Consider the following 16,492-nt stretch of genomic DNA (forward strand, 5'->3'; position numbering starts at 1 on the left):
TTTAATCTGTAACAAGGTGTCCCTTGTGATGTCACAGATGTCCAAGATTCTCACTGAACCGTCCAGAAGCTCTTCTATGCATTTCTCACCTTGATTGTTAGAAATCAGCTTCTGGGTTGAAGCCATGTTGAGAATATCTTCCAAGCAAATATGCAAATCTGATAACAAGGACAAGCCAGTGCCAATTGAATTTGATGTGGATGTGGAACTGGCTTCCCAAGTTTTGAGCTTGTTCAGCTCTTCCTCTACTCTACTTATGCTAGGATGAGATCCAGTAGGAAAACTGTTTGAGCGAACATGGAACTTGTTTGCCATGGTTATTACCCTTTTTGTGTTCTGTACTTTTTCAAACGAAGCTCAATGTTTTTGTGCTCTCACCAAGTCCTTAACTCTCTCTATATATATAGCTGCAATCCATGATCCATTCTTGATGGTGAAGAAAATAGGCAGCACTGATGATGAACGTGAGCATGTGGTTGTAGCATGTGTTTCCTACTCATTAGGTGAGTTTGTCACATCTCTACCAAACATTGTGCACTATTATTTGTGACATAATACAGGCCAAAATAGTATTCAAATGGGTTTGTGTTGCATAACTGGCATGTCCTCTTAGTGTTGGCAATCAGAAAACTTCATCAGTCATCACCCAGTTTTCCTCCTTTGCTGCCACATTGCCTCTTGGACTTGTCTCAACACAGAAGACACAAAACTAAAAAATGATGCAATAAATGGCTCTTGGATCGATGATGTACAGATCTTGTTGGATTTAACAAATAGACAACAATTTGAGCTATACATAATATGATATTGTTTACAATTTCGAGAACAAAATGATGGGCTATTTTGTGTGTGCATGAATGGCTTGTAACCTTTTTGTCTCATTCGTTGATATTAGCAATTCACTCGTTATTTCATTCTGTTTTAAACAAGAAGAAGAATATCATTCCTGTATCTTCTTTTGTTAAAAAAAAATTGTGGAATTGTGGTACATACAAAGGACGAGTATCCTACGGTCCCTTTGTCAATGTTAATGGTTGGAGAGAAACAAAAACATAGCAGACAAAAAAGTAGAATCAGAACAGCTTTTGTCCATCTCTACCACGCAGGTTCTTCAACATTTTCATACCCAAACCTTGATACATCAACTCAACCAAATACATCTCGGATACAACAACGAACATGGAAATGAAGAATGGTTTTATTTAATTTTTGCGTTAATGTTGTAGGTTATTCTGAAAGAATTTTTCATCATTCAAAACACAACTTTCTATAAAGATGCTGCTATTTTGTGTCTCTGCACTACTGGGTTGGGAATCGTGGTTGAACAAGGATATGGTATTTTAAACCGCTTCAGTTTTGTATTAAGTTCTTCCTTTTTAATTTTCGGTGAATTGTTTTTGATAAAATTACTTTTAAATTTCTGCAATATATATATATATATATATATATATATATATATATAAATTAACTTCTGTTACAAATTGTAGAGCTCCATTGGCATAATATATATCAATGACTTTCCCAAAAAAATATTCTTTAGCCGCTAAACAAATTAGTTTTCCTTTTCTCAAAAATTGACCCGACAGTATCTTTTTGAGTCTTACAAGTTTGGGGCTTTCACCTCATCTCGTTTTCTTTTTTCACCTCTAAATTTTATTGTAATATCCTCTAAATTTGAAATTCTATTCTGAATTTTTCTAGATTTCAAAATTTGGTAACGAAATTTTCTTCTTAAATTTGATTTTAAAATTTTTCAAATTTCAAAATATATTTCTGAATATTCTAGATATTGAAATTCCATTTTGAAATTTTTTTAGATTTTAAAATTTGGTTATAGACTTTCAAACTGAATTTTCAGAATTCAAAATCCAATTTTGAATTTTCTCATATTTCGAAATTTGGTTCCTGCTTTTTAGAATCGGATTCTCGAAATTAAGTTTTGAATTTCAGAAATTTGTTAATAGATTTGCAAATTTTGAAATCTGGTTTTAACATTCTTAGATTTCGAAATTTAGTTATGAATTTTTTCAGTTTTTGAAAATTACTTCTAAATTATGTCGGATTTCAAAATACAAGACTTTTAGAAACCCAATTTCGAAACTCAATTCTAAATGTTTTTGGATTTCAAAATATGATTATGAATTTTCTTGTATTTTGAAATCTAGTTCTAGATTTTCATAAATCTGATTTTTCAATTCTTAATTTAAATTTTTTTGATTTTAAAATTTCATTATGGATTTTCCATATGAAATTTGGTTTTGAATTTTTATAAACTAGATTTTAAAATCCTATTTCGTGTGAATTTTAATGTTTTTTTTTAATTCTAAAATCTGGTTATGTGTTGAATTTTTTTTATTTATTACATTTTAAAATCTGATTTTTGTGAATGTAAATGAGAAGAAAGAGGTGCGGGTGAAAGATGAGACACAGATGAAGTTCTGGCAAGGTCTCATAGGGTTTTAAATCCCTAAGCCAAAGCCTAAAAGCTGTTAGGGGTGATTTAGGGATATGAGAAAATTTTGGGGTTAAGGAAGAAGTCCCTCACAAGTTTTCGGATCACTTTCGGTATATTCGAAAACGGGCTCTTGAAAGCCCATTCCAGAACAACGAGGTGCAGATAGTAAAACCCCTAATAAATACGTATCACCCTTTTAAAGTTCACAATTAAGAATTATAGAAAGACTTTTTCTTTCCGCACACCATTATTTTTAAGGAAGTTGTGGTGTGATACAGTAAAGGATACTTTAGTGTTTTTTATGCTAGTATGAACATTCCTTCATATTGTATTATCCATGATGCAGTATTTATCTTCTATATATATATGATGAAATACGAACTCAAAAGTATATTTAATTGAAATGGTTAGTATTATTAACTGTTAAGTTGGTATGATGTTGACCACATTATTCAACAATTAAATTTTGAACACCAATTGTTTGGTGAAAGACCTTCCTAGTCAATTCTAATACCAGAATGGGGAAATTGTCAGAAGATGAAATAGAATTATGAACACATCACAATGCTCTTGTTTAGACATGGATTTGTGGAGATTATATATTTACAAATAGATACTTTCAGCCATTAATACTCTTTAATGAGCAAGCATATTCAGAAACAACACTCTATTTTTGACTAAACATCTAAATATGCAATCTAATCCTCTCTCAAGAGCCTCAATATTAACATTTAATGTCTCCAACTCTCCCAGTGCCCTTTGAAACTCACCACAGGAATCACCATTTTTCTCTCTTCCAAAGAGGGAGCACAGAACCCAGTTAAGATCAGCAACCCCATTTGTGTTCTTCTGTTCTTTCTGGGAAGAGAACAAAACAGTGGTCTTTAACTTTGAGATCAAGGAGGAGGACCCTTTTGTTCCGAATGTTGGCATGGACAAAAATAGTAACAGAGAATGCATTATAGAGATGGTGATGGTGTTTGATTCTCTTAAAACTCTGGCAAAAAATGCTAGTTGTTGATCTTGATTCAGTACACAAAAGGAATTAACCTTATTCTGCATTCTCTTTAGCTGCCCAATTTGTTTGGAAGTTGTTTTCCTTGCCATCTTCTTGAAGATGTCAAAAGAAGAAACGCTGCTTTCAATGTTTGAATCTCCCTTTCTTCTACGTAAGGCTGAATGAAGGGTTTGCATGTGTTCCTTCAGAACCAACAACAAATCCCTTGCAGACTCACATGTATCTAGCAATGTGACCGAGCCACACAACGTTTCTTCAACGATTTTCCCATCTTGGTAGCGTAGAAGAGCTTGCTGTGACTGTGGAGAATGGAAGAGTTCCTCCATGGAGTTATACAACTCAGCCAGCACAACTAAGTCACTCTGAATTGTTTCTGCTTCTAAATTTACAGTGCTTGAGACAGGTTGAGAATGGTGATGTTTTAGGTGGTTTAGAAGTGCTTCAACTCTCTGAGAAACAGGATGAACTCTGGTGGGAAAACTAATGGATCTCACAGGTTGATGTGCGTGGGAATGTTTAGAACTGTCTTCCATATTGTCTTTGTAGTGTTTGCCAGAATAGTGTAACACAAAAGGGTGCTTGATTGCTTGAATGATAACTAGTCTTTTTGAATCTATTTAAAGGACATGGTTTGGGGAACCTAAACATGGTACCATGTTTATGAACATGGACTATTAGGTTAATTATGTGATGTGTACATGTGATGCCAATGTGGGTCATGCAAACTTCCATATGGCTTTCTGACATTTTGGGTCAGAAATTTGGCAGCTCTGTCCAATTTTTAATTTCATGGTCATGAGATGAGCAACGTAGAACTTTGTAACTGTGATAAACACACTGCAAAACTAAGCAATGAGTACAGTGAATTGCTGGTGTGTGTTCCCCTGTGAAACTTCAATAATATAAGATATTTTGAAATTATCATGTGTATTATTGAACTTGTGTTCTAAAGTTATCCAATCTTGTCAATTCATGTAGCCTAAAGTTTATACCATAGTACTGGAATCTTGGTTATTGTGGAGACATATGAGTAATGTTTTGTTCAAGTTGGCATAATCATATTGTTTTTGTGGCGGAGTTGTTGTGAAGTCTGCATTTACTGTTACTGGGAGACAAAAGGGGGCACTCAACAATGACACTTGTTCTATCTTGGAAATTGAGGTGTTAGCATCATGAAAAACATGGTAGCATTCATATTTTAACAACTATTTTTAACAATTTTTTGAGAAATGATACATATCATTATTTTATTGATCAATTTAAATTTATGTTTAAAAAATATTTGAAACAGACCACTCATAATCAGTCACGTATATATTGTCAAAAAAATTGTTAAAAAAATATTGTTAGAAGAACTTTTTCCTTGATAATTTCTGGTACTTGAAAATGTTTGGTGTGTGGCTTTATTTCAAGAATAGGAATCACAAGACCTGAGAGAAGTTGATTCTCTTTGTTGGTTTTTTCTTCTGCAGGCATTTCCAACTTAAACAACATTATGTTTTAAGAGCAATGTATCTGAGAATCATATTCATTTGCTCATGTCACCTTTTGAATAAAATGTTATTATTTTAAGTCTTGAAATATACAGATATTTCTTTAGTTTTAATATGTTTTTAACTTGTGTAACATAGAAAACATTTTAATAAGCATACTAACATTCATTTCATCATAGAATACTTGAGCTGCAGCAGCATGTGATGTAACTAACCCTTAACGTCAATTATTATCCAAAATGTAATGCCCCATTCACTAACATGTGAGTTTGATTTGTATGAACTAACCTTAACCTAATCAATCAAACCCATAACTGAAAACATTATTGTCGCTTTTATATTTCTACATAATGGCAAGTCATTTCTGTCACCCTTATTATATGTGAGTAGTTTATACTATAATGCCAATTTGATCAACCGCCCATTAAGTAAAACTCATGTGATTTCATTAATTAAGATATAGAATTTTAAATCTTAGTACTTCTTATCAATCTTCATAGAATTTATTACTAGATTAACATCATTAAATATTTATCCGCTTTAATAGTATAATACTATTAAAATAAAACATCTCATTAAAAATATTCAAAAAACCCATTTATTCAAAGTATATCTTATATTAATACAATCATCCTAGGTAGGGATGACAACGGGTCGGGTCGGGCACGGATAGTGCCTACCCGCAACCCGACCCGCCGGATAAAAACGTATCCGTCACCCGATCCGTTACCCGTCGGGTACCCGTTTAAAAAATACCCGTGAGTATTTTAAAACCCACGGGTACTCGTTGGATATCCGTTTTCAACCCGTAAATATTTAAAAAAAAGTATTTTATAAATTTTTAAATGAAATAATCCAAATTAAATTGAAAAAAAAATTGAAATGTTTTAGATTTAAAGTCAAAGGTACTTATGCAAAGGAAACTAAGGACAGAGATGTAATTTTAACTTCTAAGCAGGTAACGAGTATCCGCGGGTACGGATAATACAAAACCCGAACCCGACCCGATAAGAAGCGGGTATTAAAAAACCCGCTACCCGCAGGTAATAAGTACCCGCGGGTACCAACTATCCACAACGAGTTTAATCCGTGGGTACCCGCGGGCACAAATTTTTTTGTTATCCCTAATCCTAGGATTATAATAATATAATATAAGACATCTACATGCCAAACTTTGAATTTTTTATTTTATTCAAAATATTATAACTAACAGGATCTAATATCGTCCCACAACTTAGACACTTAATTTATTTTTTAGAAGAAAATTATAAACCTATATGTTCACACCGATAAAATAATCATTACAAAAAAAAAAAAAAGAAACACAAAAACAAAACAAAACAACAAAGAATAAAGGATAAGCTAACATCAAAAGGATGTATCATACACGAATTAAAACATGTAGTATTGACCAACTAAGCAATACAAACAATTTTTGAGCCACATCAATAATAACTCTTCTAACTCAATCATCTAAACATAAAGCATTAATGTTAAACAAATTGCAAATTATACACTTGTGATGGACAATCTTTCACTTGACAAGGTTAATCCTTTTACTATCATAAGAATTACATTGTTTTTAGACAATAACCTTATGTTATGCTCACCACTTAATCATCATTCTCTACATGAGTATGAATGATTAGTAGAGTCTCGGGATAACTCTTATTTTGTGTCCCTACTTCAATGTATAAGAAACATAATTCACAAGGATTTTTCCCCTTCAAAATTCATTCAGTCTCTCCATCCATACTTGACATGTTTCCAACATTCACATCATCAACCACCCATCTACATAATTTACCTCAAAGAATCCATTATAAAATTTAGAAAACATATTTCAAGTTACATAGTTATTGCTCTGTGCCATTAGTTGTCATCTAACACAGCTCAAACATATATGTTCTTAGAAGAGTAGCTCCTGACAGCACCTAGGCGACGTCCAACGAGAGGACCCCAAAAGCCCCCAAGATTTATTTGAATTTTCTGGTGCATAGCGATACTAATTGGCACCTAATGACACAAAGTCAATGAACTCTCTAACTTTAGCATCGTCCAACCAGAAGAACCTTCATCCAACAATAACCAACTCAAAGAAATCTCAGTGGGCCCAAGTGGGACCAACATTATTAGTTGTACCCAACAATATCAGAAAATCTTAACTTCCCTTTTTTAGCTTGATTTGTGTAATTTGACGTTTCTTGAGCCAATTCTCAATATTAAACACCTCTATGATCATATAATTCGTGGTTCTTGGCTTAAGCAATGTCAAATTACCTAATTCAAGCCTCAAAAAGGCAAATCTAACAAAATCAATTATTATCACAATTCAACACACAAAACAACAAATTTCATAGTTTTGTCATTCTTCACATGTTTTATAACATCATCACAAATTCATAAAAACTCGATAACAATACAAACTCGGTCAAACATAAATCCAAACTTAAATTCAACATTAATCACCAAATAAGCATATCACGACCATAAAAGTTTAACTTCTTTCATCTTTAAAAGACAATCCAAATAGCGCTATGAATATCAAAACTCTTGTTACTCCACAAGATACTATATCTATATATAGAAACATCATAAAAACGATCAAGATATGTCATTATGATCACTAATCAGCAGTTATTCATATTGATGAATTAAACGACACATGCAATCAATATAAGACCGCACGCAAAGACAAAATAGATTTGACCAAAAGAAAAAAAAAAAGTAAAAAACTAACTTACACCAACGGAGAAACTGAGCCAAATTGAAGAGTTTGATACGATGATCATTTTAACAATCTCAAATCTTCAAACAAATGTCAAATAAATAAAGAGGGAAACTCCTGGAAAGAATCATAATTCTAAAAAAATACTTTAATGAAATTATGTCTTTTAAAATAATAAAATTCGTTTATAACAAACTTATTTATATTAAATCTTTTTATTATTAATATAATTTAATCTCAATATTTTTAAACTATAGATACCCACAAGTAGATATGCACAACTAGATATAAATAAATTTATCATTTTTTATGTTTTTTTATGTATAATACTCCTTTATTTTTAAAATTAAATTTATTATTATTTCTATTTATATTTTCTATCATATAAGTTTTCTTCTTCTCGTAAACATTACTATTTTAGATCTTAGATTATAATATCATTACTCTACTTGTTAATAAATCACTATTATTTTATATTTTAGAAGTATTAAATATTTTTATTGGTATTATTTTAATTTACTTACATTTGAAAACTAAAAGAACATATATAGTATTATAAATTTTAATTAACATTTTATTAATATTTTAAATATGTTTATGACATTTAAAAACTAATTATAATACCATTTCATATTATAAAATTTATTTAATTTTTTATTATTACTTAAAATATGTTTATGGAATTTAAAATATTAATAATAATATCATTTTATATTATACATTTTAATTAACATTTTTTTATTACCTGAAATATGTTTATTACATTTAAATATTAATAATAATATCATTTTACTATTATTTAAAGATAATTACGTTTACTGTAATTTGAATTTTTAGATGGTTTGAATTTTTATTAATCTTAATTTAACAATTTAGAAATTTACTTTTTCACATATTATATAATAAAGCCAATGAATTTTATTTAAATTATTTTTAAAATTTTACTTCAATTTAAAAGCAATATAACGTTCAAGTAATTTTTTAAATAATTATTTTATAAAAGTATTTTAATATTCTATTGATATAAATTATTTATTGTTTATGTTCTTATTATTTTATAAACTTCAGATTATTATCATTGTAGTAGTACTAATTACTTTACCTTTTTAAAACTATATTAATTTCCTATCATATTCGTCACATTTTACTGATATTCTTTAAATTATTTCTATTACTATTTTAACTCTATTATAATTATTTCCAAAGATCCTATAGAGGTTGTTATTTTGCATAAATGTGTTGGTATCTAATAATGGTTATTACTCAACGACTATTTCATTCTCAATTTAATAAATCTGATTTATATAGATGTGTTAATAATTTATTATTTAATTACAATATTTATTAGTTCAATCTTATAATAATAAATATGTCATTCATACAAAACGTACACACTTATTGTACAGTAACTATGTAACTAGATGTGATCAGGAGCTAAAGTGGAAAGGTACACCGAATTTAATAAACTACTAGATAACAGATTAAGTGATCCCAAGTTTCATTAGTTTCAAAACATATTCTTTTGACATTTTTCTTTTTTTTTTTCTACAATCTTTAAATACCAAACAATAATAATAATAATAATAATATATTAAATTAAGATATTTAATAAAAATATAAATTAAACTATTAAATAAAAGAGTAATAAAAGCAGTTGCGATGGACTAAGCGACTCAGCTCTCTATTGCTATTGTAAATATAGCAATAGACAAATATGAAAGTACAACATACAAGTGATACAATTTTGGGTGTTTTTCCGGTGTAGGCTGGGAAGAAACAATCTCAATTTGATTGGGCATCATTCTCAGTCTCCGTTGTTGGCTGAGTCTTACGTTGGGGAAGAAACAACCTCTCAACTTGATTGGTCATCATCATTCTCAGTCTCCGCAAAAGTTGCACCGGCAAGACAACTTGGATACTTAAAGGGAAGGGTTATTAAGGGCTTATCATCAGACAATCCCTGACAAGCCAAACCGAACGTATATCCCATTGCAAGAGCTACAGGAACAGCAACAGCATTTCCAACTTGCATGTACCTGTAAACAATTTAGTTATAACTTATGAGCCAATATACTGTTATATCAGGTATATATCAAATGGATTTTGAAGCCTACTAAACGTACCTCTCTTTTATAGGCCCACAAAGTTTATAACAATCAGGAAATCCTTGTAGTCTTGCATTCTCTCTGATTGTTAGTACTCGGTTTTGGTTAGGATGTAGAATGACCTGACAATAAATTAACATTCAAATTCAGATAATGCATACAGGAACTAAAAAAACTACTGCTCAACCATTCTAAATGTCTAAAATGGAATCAGGATTTTTTTATTATCATCTCACATGCAATATTATGTTTCTTTTGTTTGCGTAATCAAACCAAATAATTTCGAAAGTGAAAATAATAACCTGGTTGTGAGGCTCAGCCCTTGTAACGACTGTTGGCACAATCTCGTCCCACCACAAACGGCCAAAGGGTCTGTGTTTTGACCAACAAGTTACATAAAAAAATTCTGATACAAACTCAATTAAAAACATAACAGAATTAAGTGATTTGTACGTGCTTACTTAGAAGAGGTCCCACGGACAAACGACATTGCATAATCAGGAACCTACGCATTAACATAAATATATTCAAGTTAGAAGTACATAATGGTATTCAACAAAGGACCAGTCTCAAAATACTGTCCGTAAGCAAAGGTGATAGCAGTCAAGTACCAAAGGCTTCCCAGAGTCTAGCATCACTCTCTCAATCAAAGGATCCCATTCAACTTTGTTGTCCTTCACAATTACTCCAGGTAGATCTCTAAAGTTTGCACCCTATTAATGTTACCAAAGTTCATCAAAATTAGAACAAACCAAACTAATATTCTAGAACGACATAAGGTCAAGTTATAGAACCTTCTTTTGTGGAATCCGGCAAACTCTGTCATAATCATCTTGATTCAATTGCAGAGGACGATGATCATACAATATTCTACGTGCAGTGCTTTGAGTACTACTCTTATTACCACCCACCAACTCTTCAAAACAAAAAAATTATATAATGTTGGTATCCATATTGTACAGTGGGATTATACACATGAAAGCGATGTGACATATTACCACACTAAATTACAGTCAATCAGTAAAGCATCACAAATACAAAGCAAAAAATATTTAACTGTCTTAAAGAAGATAATAGATATTTAATTTCTCATGCAGGTAAAGACCACTCAAAGCAAGGTATATAAAACATTAGCATGCTTTAAAATGAATGCAAATATAGAAACGAACCGCTTTTCTTCAATCTAATATACTTTTGAAACTCAGTACGAGCTGCTGTTCCATAATTCCTTTCATCCTGCTTCTCATCGTTTGTAACCTGGTTGAGTTGAAAATTAAAAAGAAAAATGTCATTAAGAATAAAAACTCACATCAACCGAACCAACTAACTAATGTACTTAAGATAAAAATAAGCATACAAACATACAGGTGGGAGATCTGATAGTGCATCCTCAAGTAAAAGGGCGTCACCCAGCTTACAGGTGTCCTTATTATCATAAGCTACTGTAATTTCCTGTATTGTGACAACAACTATTAACCCTTCCACTTTAAACTTAGATTAAAATCAAAGAGAATACTTTTCAAAGAAGATGGAGAAAAGATTTCTTAATTTATTGGTCCTTACTTCAAACTCAGTGGGTACGAAACCTCTTGACACGACCTCGTGAGTTGGTAACGGATATGGAGGCAATTTCTACCCAAGGAAAGAGGAAAAAAGTGCAATCAAATCAGTTAACTTCCATTTACAACATTAAAGTTATGACATGAAAAACAAAAATGGTTCATAAGCAATAATAATTTTACCTCGGTAGGACGAGCACCCCAAAGGAAAACGCGCATACGAAATTGTGGAACGCCATAAGACCCTGCTGCCATCATGCCCATTCTTGCTTGATAATTCATAGCTACAAGTCGGCCAATGGCATATCGGCCCAGATAACCACCAGAAAACTTCAAAATGTCAACGACATTCTCCATAAGGACATATTTTGGCTTCAGAAAATCAATAATATCCATGTAAACAATCAACTGCTTGTTCTTTATATCCTCTAATGGAGCTGCTGCGTTCCTGAAGCGGTTAAAACCGCTTACGCCTTGACATGGCGGTCCCCCGCAAATAAAATGAGCATCACCCTGCCAAAAGGTTGATACAAAATCGATTGAAAAATCGTGGAAAGTGAACCAGTAGCCTGTAGGCCAAAAATGGAGAAACTTACAGGAAGAGGCAATAACTTCTTCTTGTACCCTTTTGTCACAAAATCCTTCAAAGCATCCTTGCAATCGCTGGCACAAACGATATCATAGTCATGATTTTGCAGAGATTTAGCGAAAAGTGTTATGTAAAAAACCTAGCAGATAAGAAGGGATTTACCTCAGTCCATCTATTGGCTCCCATGTGTCGTAACTGGAATCATAACCCATCCAACGCACCTGAATGATTTAACAGATGTCAGAACGATAGATCATTAACAGAGACTTCATTGCACAGGAAAAAAGATTAAAAAAAACGATAAACTAGAACTTAGTGTTCCAGTAAAATCAAATCCATACTGTCAAACCTAAAGTCACATTCCTTAACAACCAATTGTTTGAGTTCACTTCTAAGGTGTTGTTGTTACATCGGCCCATAAGATGAGAACCCCAGTTTAATTATCAAAAATCAGGTACTTCATTAAGTTAATTAGTACAATACTTATAGTAAATTCAATCAACTATAATTAGTTGAATGTGATTTTAAAAACGAGTATAAGCTATTGAAAGATTTTAACATTAATATCAAACTGTACTAAATTTCCTTCATAGCAGTTCGTCATATCCAAGTTCTAGATTTGTATTAATTTCTGTCTACATATATTTCAACATCAAGTATAGCAATCATAATCAGATTTATGAAACACAAGCTCACCATTTTAAGAACTGATATATGCATTAATACAGACATAGGTCTCCATGCATGCCTTGATTAAATTAAAAATTCAAGTCACCGGATAATTACCCTTCAACGTATGGAAAAACCAAAGCCATAAACTCCAGGATGATTGTGTTGGATTCTGTACGCGTGTGTTACAACATAAATTTATACCCATTTTCATATGCATTTCCTCAAAATTAGACACCAATTAAATTTTAAAGAATAACAGGACGAGCAAAGAACTCCAGCGTGAGCAAGTCAATCCTAATAACACTAACAACATTCAATTAAATATGTAAACTAATTAAAGTAATGGGCAAGCTTGAAGGCAACATACTTTAAAATATAGTCCTGGTTTCTTGACGTTGTTCGGATCGCCATGACAAATAGCGAGCAACTTTTCAACCTCAAAATCCTCAGAGTCGGAATGATCTTCTTCTGACTCTTCTTTTTTTACATCCATAGTTTCCTCGTCGTTTTCATCTTCCTCCATATCTGAACCAGACTCCGAACGTTCCGATCCTAGCAAACCAAATTCTTCACAAAGTTTGGCCCAGGCTTTTATTAGCTCCAAAAAGTTTTCAGCAGGTTCATTTCTAACCTGAACGTTAATTTTTGAAAGTAACATCAGAACAAGACGGAACATATAATAAAAATTGTCAATTAAAGCATGTTAACAAAAACCTACCTGGGTTTCCGGATGGTTCTGCTTCAGACTTTTACACGCATAGGAATTAATGTCTACAGCCCACCTCTATAAAATTAAATATAAAATCATTATAAATTGCTCCAAAAAAAACAGCCAAATAAACCAAATTTTTCAAAAAAAAACAGCTCTACATACAGTGACAAGTTTTACTTCAGCCAAGGTTGCACCCAAACAAAGCCCCGTGGACATTGCCCCACACCCCGAATAAAGGTCAAGCAAAGCCCACTCCGATGAATTGGAACTGTTCTTTTCAATTGTCTTTCCATTAGTTGGGTTATCATTAGAGCAGTCACTAGATCCACCTTCACTAGAAACTGTGGATGATGCATCGCTCTCACTTTTATCTGTTTCTGGATTATCAGATGAAACCACATCAAAAGGCAAAAACCAGCAATGTATAGAGCAAAAACAACGGAGACAGTGAGCAGTGTGTTAATTTCATACAAAACACCGTAACATTCTTACCGTCGACAATATTCGAGAAAGTTAGGTATGGCAGAGTGTACTTCATGTCGTAATAATAATCACAAGGGGGAATCTTCCTTTTCTCCACAGTCAAACTAACCTGTAGTATGCAAACTTCTAATTATAACCAACTATAAAGGTATAGCACATATCTTGTACAATCAACTATTTATTCAGTAAATTCTTATCAGATAATAGCACATTCATAGACTTGACTATAATGTTTGTTGATATAAGATTAAAGGACCTCATCTTGAACAAAGCCTTCAAAATATGGATTTAAATAACCTAGACAGAAAGTATATAAAGAATCCAAAAACTGATATAATAGTTTCGAAACACCTACAAGAAATTCACAAAAATGTCAGGTATTTGTACAAAACAATGCAGCAGCAAAGCACTTACATTTGGAGTTAATTTAACAATTTTGACTTTTGAAACAATGCAGTCAAGAGGATTTTCATCCTTTACATCAGATAAAAACACTCGTTTCTTGTCCACAAGATCACAGTGACCTTTTATAACCTGCACTCATTCAAAACTTCAGAATGAGTTAAACCAGTTAACAGATATGAATTAATTAGAACCAAACAAAAAGAATCCTGAAAAAAGAATCTCACTGTGTCCTCGGCTCTATAAAACCATCGAGCCATGAAATAAGGTTCATTATCAACTGTTTCAAATATCTCAACAATTCGTGCAATATAATCAGGTTTACCATCCTCGGCCTGAAACAATTCAACAAGGTCATTTTTTCAACATGCAACTGCTTCACCAACCACAGCAGAAAGAGAATTTCAAAACAAAATTAAATACCTTGACATAAGCATCATCATCTAGGTTAAACACAGTCCCATCTATTTCAGCCTGACGATAATGACATTTGGCCAACATAACCTCATTGTTATCATTCGTAGCCCTACACATCCAAATGCAACTGCATGCGTCAGACTTGAAGCTCTATAAGAAACAAAATAAAAATAAAAATGAAATAAAATACTAACTCTTTTGAGATGTTACGGGCATCCTTCTTTTTTCCCTGATTATTTATATACAAAAAAGTTGAGCCAAGAGAATACACAGAATTAATTATAATAAAGAATTATGGAAAGAAGAGATTAAGAATAAGACCTGTGAAGGATAACGGTGGGGCCACTTGGCGCAGGCCTCGGTGACCGGAATTGGTTTCCCGACGAAGCAAACGGCCGGCTTATGGGAAGAGCCCTTTGCCTTCTTGCGCTGGGAGGGAAGCAATGAGACGGCGTCGTTTTCTGCAACAGGTGGGGTTGATGCTCTGCGTTTCGGCATGGTTGCTGGTTGGAATGTTGGGAAAGAGAGAGAAAATTAAAGATACACTGAGTAGGATGAAATTTACCAATAAAATGAGAGAACAATGCGGCAACTGAGAGTTTTAAAATGCTGCAATGGCGGGAAACTTTTGTTTTGAAGAGTAATTTCCCCCTTTGTAGGCTTGAAAATTTAATAAAATGAAACAAAAACAATTCACTTAGATAAAATATTTGGGTTGCATTTATTTGACTTTATTAGTTTGTATTTTTGCAGCCAGTTACCAAGAATAAGTATTTCTATTGTTGGGTTAGAAAAAATATTAATTATTTAATTAATGAAATATTTGGGTTGCATTTATTTGGATTTATTAGCTTGTATTTTTGTATGCCAGTTACAATGAATAAGTATTTTTTTTTGCTTGGATAGAAAAAATATTAATTATTTAATTAATGAAAATAATCTCATTTATGTTTTTTCTTTGTTTACTTTAATCAAGGAAATGAAATAAAAAAAGTTTAATTAAGTTTTAAAATTTTCATAAATTTAAATATTTTCTATTAAGTATCTAATCAAAATTTTTGTTTAGTGATATTGAATATGAATACTTATAAAGATTGTGAGACAATTTCAATTTATTTGCAATTTAGTCACATTTGATGACTGTCATATCTAATCAAATTAGTGTCAAAATTTCTAAAATTTTGAAAGTCATAATTTTTATAAATATTAGTTTTTCCTCTTGTATTTTACAAAACATTATAATATTTTGAGAGGGATAGTATTTATTTGTTTTATATATCAAAGTAGTTTATAACAATTATTCTCATCGTGGATATACTTTTTGACAACAATTAATAAATACTTACTTCACTGTGTTACTATTAAATTAAAATAAATGTGACTTAAAATTTACATTAAATATAATATTGTTTTATTAATTACAAAATTTATGTTTATGTAATATTAAGATAACGGAACAATGTGATAAAATCATAATTACATTAATTAATTAAAAAAAGGGTAAATAAAATAAACTGAATTGATGAATATAAAAAATTTAAATATTTAATACTAAAATAATTTAATAAAATCTTAATTACAAATACACAAAATTAGACAGAAAAAAACACTTAATTACATCTAAACAAACATGGAATAGTTTCTTTTAATGATTGATTGAATAAATATCATAAAAAAAAAAGGAACAGAAATGAACTACAATAATTTGTGTTAGTTGATTGAAGTGATTACATGACAAAATATAATAAAAGGTGTAATATTTAATTTTTAATACTGATTGATACAACAAATTGTTTATATACATATATATATATATATATATATATATATATATATATATATATATATAATACAGTTAA

At 31.3% G+C, this 16,492-nt stretch overlaps 3 protein-coding genes across 4 annotated transcripts in view; all 3 read right to left on the reverse strand.

The window, feature by feature from the left end:
- LOC106776689 overlaps nt 1-642 on the reverse strand; it is a 27,537-nt gene extending 26,895 nt beyond the window's left edge. Inside the window, exon 1 of the mRNA XM_022775674.1 lies at nt 1-642. Coding sequence (XP_022631395.1) covers nt 1-315 — 315 coding nt within the window. The 5' untranslated portion in view covers nt 316-642.
- Nucleotides 643-2,893: 2,251 nt separating this feature from the next.
- LOC106777394 lies at nt 2,894-4,076 on the reverse strand. The gene has a single exon (XM_014664977.2). It carries the CDS (start codon nt 4,004-4,006, stop codon nt 3,092-3,094), a length of 915 nt encoding a protein of 304 aa, XP_014520463.1. The 5' UTR covers nt 4,007-4,076; the 3' UTR covers nt 2,894-3,091.
- A 5,207-nt stretch (nt 4,077-9,283) lies between these two features.
- Nucleotides 9,284-15,217, reverse strand: LOC106778058 (putative DNA (cytosine-5)-methyltransferase CMT1). 2 transcript variants are annotated; one of them, XM_014665947.2, is made up of 21 exons: nt 14,955-15,217; nt 14,828-14,862; nt 14,640-14,742; nt 14,444-14,551; nt 14,229-14,348; nt 13,824-13,923; nt 13,494-13,702; nt 13,338-13,403; nt 12,987-13,250; nt 12,110-12,168; nt 11,955-12,021; nt 11,542-11,871; nt 11,363-11,431; nt 11,165-11,251; nt 10,969-11,056; nt 10,594-10,715; nt 10,411-10,512; nt 10,261-10,304; nt 10,102-10,171; nt 9,818-9,921; nt 9,284-9,730 (listed from the first exon to the last, which is right to left on the reverse strand). In XM_014665947.2, the coding sequence occupies exons 1-21, from the start codon at nt 15,129-15,131 to the stop codon at nt 9,547-9,549; spliced, it is 2,508 nt and encodes an 835-aa protein (XP_014521433.1). In that variant the 5' UTR covers nt 15,132-15,217; the 3' UTR covers nt 9,284-9,546. The 2 variants fall into 2 exon arrangements, with proteins under 2 accessions (XP_014521433.1, XP_014521432.1); XM_014665946.2 differs by having other exon boundaries at nt 13,494-13,708.
- Between the last annotated feature and the right edge of the window lie 1,275 nt (nt 15,218-16,492).

Source organism: Vigna radiata, chromosome 11 (assembly GCF_000741045.1).
Source record: "Vigna radiata var. radiata cultivar VC1973A chromosome 11, Vradiata_ver6, whole genome shotgun sequence".
In the NCBI taxonomy this organism is placed as follows: domain Eukaryota; kingdom Viridiplantae; phylum Streptophyta; class Magnoliopsida; order Fabales; family Fabaceae; genus Vigna; species Vigna radiata.